Below are 9,953 nucleotides of genomic sequence, written 5' to 3'. Positions count from 1 at the left end.
GCCAGGATCAAAGAGAACTCACAATTTATGGCCAGGCTCATGGACAAGAACCAAAAAAAAAAAATTAACAGAAGTAACAGTTCTAGGGAGTCATTGGGTGAGGCACAAAAGCAAACACCTTAATAAATATGCTGGGTGCTGAAGACATCTCTTTTAGCAGAACTTTATACTGGCACTGATGTACATTCTGAGAAAATCATATACACCTTTTGTGTAGATCGCAAACAATGCTGTGCCAAAAAGCATAAATCATGCCTTTCAACATCAGCCCTGTGCTCCTTGGAAAGTCTCCATTCATAACCATATGTAAAGTCAGTGGGATTTCCAATATGCTCAAGTAATGCCTTTAAACTGCGTGATTACTAAGACAGAATATCTTGCATCTCAAAGTCAAGGACTGCAGACTGCAAGCAACTGATTTAGTAAGCTTTTATGTCCCTACTCCTCCTCAGTTTCTTTATTCAGCACTAGAGGGAAATTAATTTCAAGTATGATGGCAAAAGTGCAGAGCACTTTATATCATACTGCAAGAAGGTAAAGATGTGTGCATTTCTGTCTCTTTCCTCTGTGGTTAAAACATTTGATCTACCCATCAAATGGGATGCAGATATTCCACAGTCTACTTGTAAAAATCACATCACTAAGTCACAAACCTCCCTTGACCATCGTTCATGTTCAAGTTCACCAGGAAACTTGAGATCGCTGAAAGAATAAACTGAAGAATTCTTATTTCAAATGCTTACAGGACTTCACAATTAATGACCAATGTTAACAGTTAAAACATTTAAACTGTCCTCTGTTTAATTTATTATTTTTATCAGAATTATGTTTACTTTGCAAAATATGGCTTTTTTGTGAATCTGAAGTACAATAATAATTTCTGAAATTAAAAATTCCATTAATAAAGTAAGACCTGAATAATAAGCAAATCTAATTCATTTGTAAAAGTGCTCCCTGTATTCAAGTATATATTTTGGGAAGCAATAAAAGATGTACAAAAATCAGAACAGTGCCAAACTGCTTGTCTTATAATAAAGTCCTTCATTTATCAGTTCACACCATAGCAGTGTTCCAACAATGGAAATTTAACTCAATTAGTTGTATTCCTTGTATAAATGAAACTGCCTTGGGATGGTATTAAAGTGAAATCTATTTTCTTCTTCTGTTTCCTCTTCTTAACTTGCCATGCTCTTTGCCTTTGTGAAATGTAAACTGTTGTTTGAAATCAATAAGGCAGTCCTGGGCTTCAGAAATGGCAGTGAAGGACTTGATGGGGGAATTTGTCAGCTGGAACATAGAAGGCAGATTTAGCAAGCTGTCTACCTTCTGACTGCAACCAGCTTTAGCTTCCATTCTCTCCTCCTCGGGTGAAAATCTGTGGGGGGAAAAAAAAGTGACCTTACAACAGACAAGATGGCTCATGGCAACGTACAGTAACAATATTCTGATTTCTATAAGCTATTATATTCATATTTAGGAATGTGCCTAGTCTTGAGCTGGGTCTTAAGAAGATATTCTGATGGTTACAAAAAAAGAACACACACATACAAAATTCACTAGGTAAACAGAAGAGTTACTTGCATACATTTAACCAGCTTTTAGTAAAATAGAAACGGCATCAGACAGGGAACAGGCTACTAACAACCTACATATGTGACCTGAAAGGCTCAGTAATGCCTCACATCACAGCGTCTTTACAAAATTAATTTTGAACTTTAACAGTTCCTGTTGTTTCATTTTTAAGACTATTCAAAAAGTAATACAATTATGTTTTTCCAAAATACCAAGACTAGTATATGAAATGTTAATGTGTTGAGAGTCATGCAGAATTAAAACACCCAGATTTTAATGATTAATTCTTAATGAGAAAGACCTACTCACTTGTTCAAATTTAGAGCTATGTTAAAAATAAAAAAAAATACTTGGACACCTGTCTGGTTGATGATTTATGTTAGATATTTTAAAACAAATGAAAGAAATTCTCAGTATCCTCATTCAAGTCAAATTTAAATAATCTGGATCAACCGAAAATCTCAAAAACTTGAAAGCATCTACAAGAAAGTTACCTGGTTTGCTCCTTACTATCCACTTAACTTACATCACTGTCTCTCACTTTCTCGCTTTATACTGGCTGCAGTTCTCCCATCAACTACAACTCTCTCAACTATCTATCATACACTCCATCATATACAAACCTACTATGTGCCCTATCTCTCTGGTCTCTCTGTGTACTCCAGCTAGAAACCTCAGGAGCTCTAACCACCACCACCTTGAAATTTTTAAGCCCATAAAATCCACTGGCCAAACCTTATACAGCTACTCCCCTGCCCAAAACTGGAGCAAGCTTCCCCCAGACATCAGAAAAATAACCACTACACACACATTCAAAAAAGCTCTCAAACAATACCTACTCGACACCTCAACTTGTAACTGTAAAAAAAACAAACCCCCCCCCCCCATTAAGTACACCCAAACTGTCCACTCACTCCACTATCCCTTATCTACCTTTCCTACGGTACTATTCCCTACCTCCTCCAAACTCCCTGACTCCTTGCTTCATTTTACTTTCTCATCCTTCTCACACTTCCCTTACTTCCACCTTGTCAACTCCCACCTTCTCTTCCCATCGTCATCTTCCTCTTTTTCTCTTGTTCTTACATCCCTACCTCTTGTATGTGAACATGTTAGAAACCTGTAAATTAATGATCCATTGACACAGCAAGTAATATGTATCTTAGCAAATCTCATACATCACTGTCCCTGCATACCCCCAGAGCACCAACACTGTATATTCTAAATCATTCAACTGTCTTAATTCAAGCTTTTTACAGTGTAACCTGTACATAACTTATCCACTGGTCTATCAACTGCCCTGTAACATAGAACTTCTCAACTTATCCTGATCTCAGCATCCTCTCACTGTAACCATACTGATAAGTGTAAATAGTTTTTTATACTGCATTAAACAAGTTTTGTGTTGTGTAATTTACTTTACTGTACTCACGTTATGTACTCTTCAGATTACTGCTCGTCTGCAACTAGTTATTTGTACTCTTGTGGAGCTTTTCTCCCGTGGCTCCACTGGAAAAGGGCTTTTGCTCAGTCACTCACGGTCAACAAATGTCAAATAAATAAAGAAAGGCAACTTTGTTTGGAGGAAGAAAGTCTTTCTGAAGAGATAAGTCCAGTAAAGCTCCCAGAAACACAATCTTGTTTGTGAGGTTGTTCTAAGATTTTTGGGTATTGATGGTGAACTCCTCTGAAGTCAGTATATTTTGGGTGTAAAGCAGATCTGCTTTGAGGTTTTTCTATATCTGTTGCCTGAATGAAGCAAGCGCCTAAGTAAGGGTAAATCTGAACGTCCCTTGTCCTGCAGAAGGCTATCACTGGGGCTATGGATTTTGTGAAAACCCTGAGTGCAGTACACAAAAGTCAAAGGGCAGAGCACAGAACTCATAGTGACTCGCACCTGCTTTGAAGTCCAAGAATTAGAAGTTATGTCCTTACCATAACGTTCCATGTGGAGTGTTCATCTCGCCTTTGTTCTTACACCTGGTTCGGAGCCGATCCTCGGCTCCGTGTCGGCCGCTTTGCAAGCTCTGCATCGAGAAGAAGCTCGAGACCAACCTAACTCCCACAATCCCCCTCTGCCTTTACCTCAGATCTAGTTTGCAAGCAAACCAGAAGTCAGAGAGAGAAACACATTCATGCCAAAACAACATAACTGCAAGAACACCTATACATATATACATATATATATACATATATACACAACAACTGCGTAATGCAGAAGCAGGATAAACCAAACCAGGCACCAAACTGTACGTTCTTCTTGAGGGTGGGAGGGTGGGAATGTAAGAACAAAGGCGAGATGAACACTCCACATGGAACGTTATGGTAAGGACATAACTTCTAAATGTGAGAGTGTTCGATCTCGCCGTTTGTTCTTACACCTGGGTAGCGTCCCTAGCTCCATGTTCCTGAGGAACTCACGGGAGAACGTTCTTGAGCACAGTGGAACCAAAGGTTGCCCTGTCCCTAGAAACCCTGTCTACCTTGTAATGAGAAATGAATGTATGTGGTTTAGACCAAGTGGCAGCTGCACAAATAGTGTCTAATGGTAAGCGAGCTGCATGAGCCAGGGATGTAGATACTGATCTTGTAGAGTGCCCCTTGGGTTTGACAGGTAAAGTTTGTTCCGAAGTAGCATAAACAAATATAATGCAATCAGTTAGCCATTTGGAAAGGGTTTGTTTAGTAACTGCTACACCTTTCCTGCTGTCTGCAAAGGCTACAAAAAGTTGATCTGTTTTCCTGTGATCCTTTGTTCTATCCAGGTAAAATCTAAGTTGTCTATGAACATCCAACTTGTGTAACATATACTCCAACTTATTGGAGTGATTTTTGAAAAAGGTAGGGAGTTCAATGGATTGATTAATGTTATTAATAGAGCAAACTTTGGGGAGAAAGGACGGATTAGTGCGAAGAGATACTCTGTCAGAGTGAAAGATCAGATAAGGGTGTTTAATAGAAAGAGCCTGAAGCTCTGACACCCGCCTAGCCGATGTAATGGCCACCAAAAAGAGGGTCTTCCACGACAAATACTTCAATGGACAAGAGGAGGCTGGTTCAAACGGAGGTAACATCAATTTAGATAATAAAAGGTTCAGATTCCAAGGTGATGTAGGAGTTCTAACTGGTGGTCTAATATGGAAAAATCCTTTTAAAAAGGCCTTACAAAGTCTGTGAGCCATAATAGGGGCCCCACATTCTTCCACATGAAAGTTGGAAATGGCAGCCAATTGCACTCTTAAAGTGGCAGGAGAAGCTCCTTGGTGGAACAATTCGGTTAAAAACTCCAAGATCTTATTTAAGGGAGCTATAACAGGGTCCAAATGCTGTGTATTTGCCCAGAAAACAAAGCGCTTCCATTTACTAGTGTAGGTCTTTGTAGTGGAAGCTTTATGAGAAGCCACTAGTATATTCTGAACTGCAGGTGAAAGAAGATCAGACCTGGCTAAGTAGGGAAGCGGAGCAGCCAAGCTGCTAGTTGGAGTGACAGTAGCGAGGGGTGGGGAGCCCCTGACGAGTGGGTCAGTAGATCTGGCTCCGGGTCCAGGATCCAGGGTCCCCGAATGCGGTGTGCCAGAAGAAAGGGAAACCAGATTTGACGAGGCCAGAATGGGGCAATGAGGATAATCGTCCTTTGCAGGTTGTTGGCTTTCTGCAGAAACTTTGCAATCAGGGGAAAAGGAGGAAAAGCGTACAGGAGACCCGGGGGCCAATCGTGAACCAGCGTGTCCCTGGGGACTTCCCCTGGAGGGGGTAATAGGGCAAAGTAGCTTCTGCATTTGGCGTTCATTGGAGACGCAAAAAGATCGCAGGAAGGCTGGCCCCATTTGTGAAAAATCTTCTTCGCAACTGACTGTTTGAAGGACCACTCGTGAGGCAACAGGATTGCTCTGCTCAACCTGTCGGCTATGATGCTGGATGACCCCGGGATGTGCGTTGCAATCAGAAAGCGGCCCGTGGACTCCGCCCATTGCCAGATTCTCATGGCCTCTCTGCATAGCTGATAAGACTTTGTTCCCCCTTGTTTGTTTATGTACCAGACTACGGACATGTTGTCCGTCTGAACTGCAATAGTCCCTAGAGGAAGAAGGGGAGCAAAGTGTTGCAACGCTAGAAACACTGCCCTCAACTCTAGAACATTGATGTGCAGATTGTACTCTAAATTGGTCCATTCGCCTTGGACTGTCTGTCCCTGAAAGATGCCCCCCCACCCTATCAGGGAAGCGTCCGTGGTCACTGTAGCTGTCGGCGTGGGTAGCACGAATGGTCTTCCGCTGGAAAGGTTGCAAGTCCGGAGCCACCAGGCTAGGTGTGATTTGCATGTGTTTGTGATCAGAATTTCGTGTGTCAGAGGTAGCTGTTGGAACGACCATTGTGCAAACAGTAGCCATTGTAGAACTCTCATGTGCAGTCTTCCCAATGGTATCGCAATGAGAGAAGCTGCCATGAGACCCAAAACCTTCAGAACCAGTTTTGCTGGGGATTTTCTGGATGACAGAAGAAGAGATATGTGGCTTTGTAGTGAGGCTATCCTTTCTGGAGGAAGTCTTAGAATTAAATGATGTGTATCCAATTCTGCTCCTATGAATGAGATATGCTGTGATGGCTGTAGTGAAGATTTTTCGAAATTTACGGAAATTCCGAGATGAACACAAAGCTGCAGTGTGTAATCCCTGGCCTGAATCAGTTGACGTTGGGTGGTGGCAGAAAGGAGCCAGTCGTCCAGGTACGGAAACACCTGGAATCCCAGGCGTCTCAGGTGAGACGCCACCACTGCCATGCATTTGGTGAAAACCCTGGGGGCTGAGGTCAGACCAAAGGGCAGGGCTCGAAACTGAAAATGGCTGGCTCCCAGCCGGAAATGCAAGTGATCCCTGGACGCCTTGGCCATTTTGATGTGGTAGTATGCGTCCTTCAGATCTATTGAGCACATCCAGTCGTCCTTCTGTAAAAATGGAAGGATCGATTGAAGCGTGACCATCCGGAACTTTTCTTTCTTGACGAAGGTATTGAGGTTGCTTAGGTCCAGAATCGGCCTCCAGTCCCCTGTCTTCTTTGGAACTAAAAAGAACCTTGAGTAAGTTCCGAATCCTCTTTGGTCCGCTGGGACTGGTTGGATGACTCTTTTTTCTAGCAGCTTTGAAATTTCTATAGCTGCAGGGTCTCGCAGATGGGGCGGCACATCTGGGAGTCTTTTCTTCGGAATTGGGGGCAATAGGAAGGGTATTCTGTAGCCTCTGGTAACAATGCTTTTTACCCAGTTGTCTGATGTAAGATTTTTGCCAGACCTGAGGGTGTAAAGCTAAGCGACCCCCGACTGCCTCCAGAGCAGGACAGTCGGGCCTCCTCGCTGGAAAGGTTTTCCAGGGGGTGTATCCCTGTCACCTTGGTTTTGCGGACCCCCTCTGCCGCCAGAGTGGCATCTTCCACCTCTGCCCCCTCCTCTGCCTCTAGAGGGGGCATCACCCTGTGTGCCTGGGAAAGATCCTTGGGGTTTTCGAAACCACATTTTTCCACCACGTTGCCCTTTGGGGTACGGTCTGGATGGGGTGGAAAAACGGACTCCGACAGCAGACAGAGTCTTTCCCTCTTGCTCACACTGGGTAAGGGTCTCCTTTACTTTGGGGCCAAAGAGAGTGGCACCATCAAATGGGGCGTTAGTAAAGGAAGACTTGAAGGCTTCCGCAAATGAACATAAGTGCATCCAGGATTGTCTACGAAGAGCAATCGCTGAAGCTGCTGCCCTACTCGATCCTTCGGCTGCGTATGAGATCAGCCTCATGGACGAGTTTGCAATAGATGTAAGGGTATTGAGATGTGCTGTAACTTTTTCTGAAATAGCAGCATCTGTAGTACCCTGGAGGGTATCTCCCAACTCTTTGATTAGATCCCTCTGTAGCCGTGTGAAGTGGGTCAAATAGTTCAGGGATCGCATAGAAAAAGCCGCTGAACTAAAAATGCGCTTCCCATACCTGTCCATAGTCCTAGAATCTCTGTTACGCGGATGAACAGATGAGGAAGATTCAGACATCTCCTTTTTCGTGGCCGCTGCCACCACCATAGCGTCCACTGGCACTCCCTTTGTCAAATAAGCCTTATCCTGAGGGGCAGTAATATATTTATTAGGTTTTCTAGGGACTGGCTCCACCATGTCAGGCGTCTTCCACGCCCTTCGAGCAATCAGCTCCATCAACTCATCGAAGGGCGGAGTGACCCAGGAGGAGGAAGGGCGAGCACCGAATGCCTTCAGCAAAACTGACTCATCCTCAGAAGGGGGAAGGGCTTGCCAATCACCTCTCTGCTTTAGGATCTCCAGGATGTCAGAAAAAGAGACATCCTCTGAGGGTGACTTTGGGGACCCTTCTGACTCATCCAAGTCAGTGTCCGATGTCAATGATTCTTGTGGAGAATCTAAGTGTCTCCTCTTACACAATCTTTTCCTCGGAACTTCCTCGGGGGGGGCATCCGAAGAAGCCTCCGAGGAAGAGGGGGCACCCTCCAGGGGTGGCTGAGACACAGGTGCTCGACGCTTAGATGTAGCCTTGGGTGCAGAGGAGGATAACGGTCCTTTATAGGAAGGAGAAGCTGTTTCTGCTGATGTGGTTGTCTGGGTAGACAACACTTTCCTCATGAGGTCGAAGGCCCCCGGGTCCCGAGTCGAGGTATCTCCCGGTTCCGAGGAAATCGGAAGAATCCCCGAGACAGGCACCGAAGGCATCGACCCCGAGGACGGAGCCGAGTCGATCCGAGCCGAGGCCCCGAGAGGGAGCGTCGGAACCGAAACATCGGTCCGACTCTCAGTCCCGGATCCAAGGATGGATCTTCGGCTCCGAGACTCCGGTACCGGATCCGACGGAGTCGAGGTGAACGGAGCCGACCGAGAGAAAGACGGTTCTGGCACCGAGGGCTCCACAATCACCAGATCAGCCTCTTCTGGCTCCGAAGACTGGATAGGTTTCGGAGGAGGAACAGATGGAGATAAGGGAAGGCCTTCGAGTCTCGACATCAACTGGGAGGAGACAGAGATGAGCTTGGATAAGGCCGTATTCTCCATTAATTTCTGCACCACGCGGTCTACATCGGTGTCGGAGAGGGGCCTGGAAGAGCGCGTTGAAGGAATCGAAAACGGAGCCGACCTCAACAGTGCCGGGGGAGGGAGCTCCGTCACCGGTTCCAAGACTCGAGGCTAGGAAACTGACAATAGTTCAACACTCGGCCCCGAAGTCTGTGGAACCGGTGATCGAACTTTAACTGAAGAGCTCGGAGCCGATGACCTGGGCTCCGACGTCTTCGATTCCTTCGAGGATTTGGATGCCTGGTCTGATGCATCCAGAGCCTCTTGAAAGGTAGGTTTTAAAAGACCCCTATCCATAAGTTTCCTGCGCCTATCTGTCATGACCCTTCCACTGAAAGAATGACATATTGAACAGTCTTCTTGCAGATGGAGAGGGCCAAGACAGTAGACGCAGGAATTATGATTATCAGTCACCGACATCTTTTGCCCACATTGGCAACGTTTAAAGCCAGACTTAGCTTTCTCAGACATGTCACAATTTTAGGTATACCTAACAAAGGAAAAGTTAGTATTATGTCAAGTCCAGTAGTTTTGTCTAATCCAGAAACTTATGTCAAATCCAGTAAAAAAGTCAATCCAGTAGTCAATCCAGTAAAAGGATGGGGTAGGCCCCGAGGGAAAACTCTAATAAAGTATAAAAAGAACTTTATATGGAACTGAGAATTCCTCGAAACACTACAAACACACACACACACACACACACACACACACACACACACACACACACACACACACACACACAGTCACTTAAGACGATATTTTAGAAGAAAAAATTTCTAAGAAATATAAGAAAAATATAAATCTTAGCTGAAGGTTGCTCGAGCTCATCAAACTGATGCAAACGCTGCAGCGGCAAACTAGATCTGAGGTAAAGGCAGAGGGGGATTGTGGGAGTTAGGTTGGTCTCGAGCTTCTTCTCGATGCAGAGCTTGCAAAGCGGCCGACACGGAGCCGAGGATCGGCTCCAAACCAGGTGTAAGAACAAACGGCGAGATCGAACACTCTCACATCTTCCTGTTATACTCTTCTATGGGGATGTGGAGGTCTGTGCCTTTTAAATCTAAAGTTATCATGAAGGCATTGGGAAAGATCATGGGCAGTAGTTTTTGTAGCATTATCATTTTTGAATTTTGGGACATGCAAGAATCAGCTGAGCCTTGACAGGTCCAGAACTGGCCTCCAGTGATGATCTTTTCTGTGAACTAGGAAAATTCTGGAGTAAAAACCTTTTCCTTGCAAAGAGGTTGGTGCAGGTACCAGTCAGTCTTTGGTGCACAGAAGCTGTATTTAGTTTAAGGCCTTTTGG

At 44.6% G+C, this 9,953-nt stretch overlaps 1 protein-coding gene across 5 annotated transcripts in view; it reads right to left on the bottom strand.

Moving 5' to 3' along the window:
* Positions 1–780: 780 nt before the first annotated feature.
* UIMC1 (ubiquitin interaction motif containing 1) overlaps positions 781–9,953 on the bottom strand; it is a 2,105,680-nt gene continuing 2,096,507 nt past the window's right edge. For 4 of the 5 annotated variants that reach the window (XM_044069293.1, XM_044069294.1, XM_044069292.1 and 1 more), the window contains one exon: positions 781–1,375. In XM_044069293.1, the coding sequence (XP_043925228.1) occupies positions 1,150–1,375 (226 nt within the window). In that variant the 3' untranslated portion in view covers positions 781–1,149. The remainder of the gene's footprint in view (positions 1,376–9,953) is intronic. The other variant, XM_044069295.1, reaches the window with a different exon arrangement.

This window comes from Protopterus annectens, chromosome 4.part0, assembly GCF_019279795.1.
Source record: "Protopterus annectens isolate FY-2018-M chromosome 4.part0, PAN1.0, whole genome shotgun sequence".
Classification (NCBI taxonomy): Eukaryota; Metazoa; Chordata; order Ceratodontiformes; family Protopteridae; genus Protopterus; species Protopterus annectens.
The sequence above is the reverse complement of the archived record's forward strand: the minus strand, read 5'-3'. Positions and strand labels throughout refer to the sequence as shown.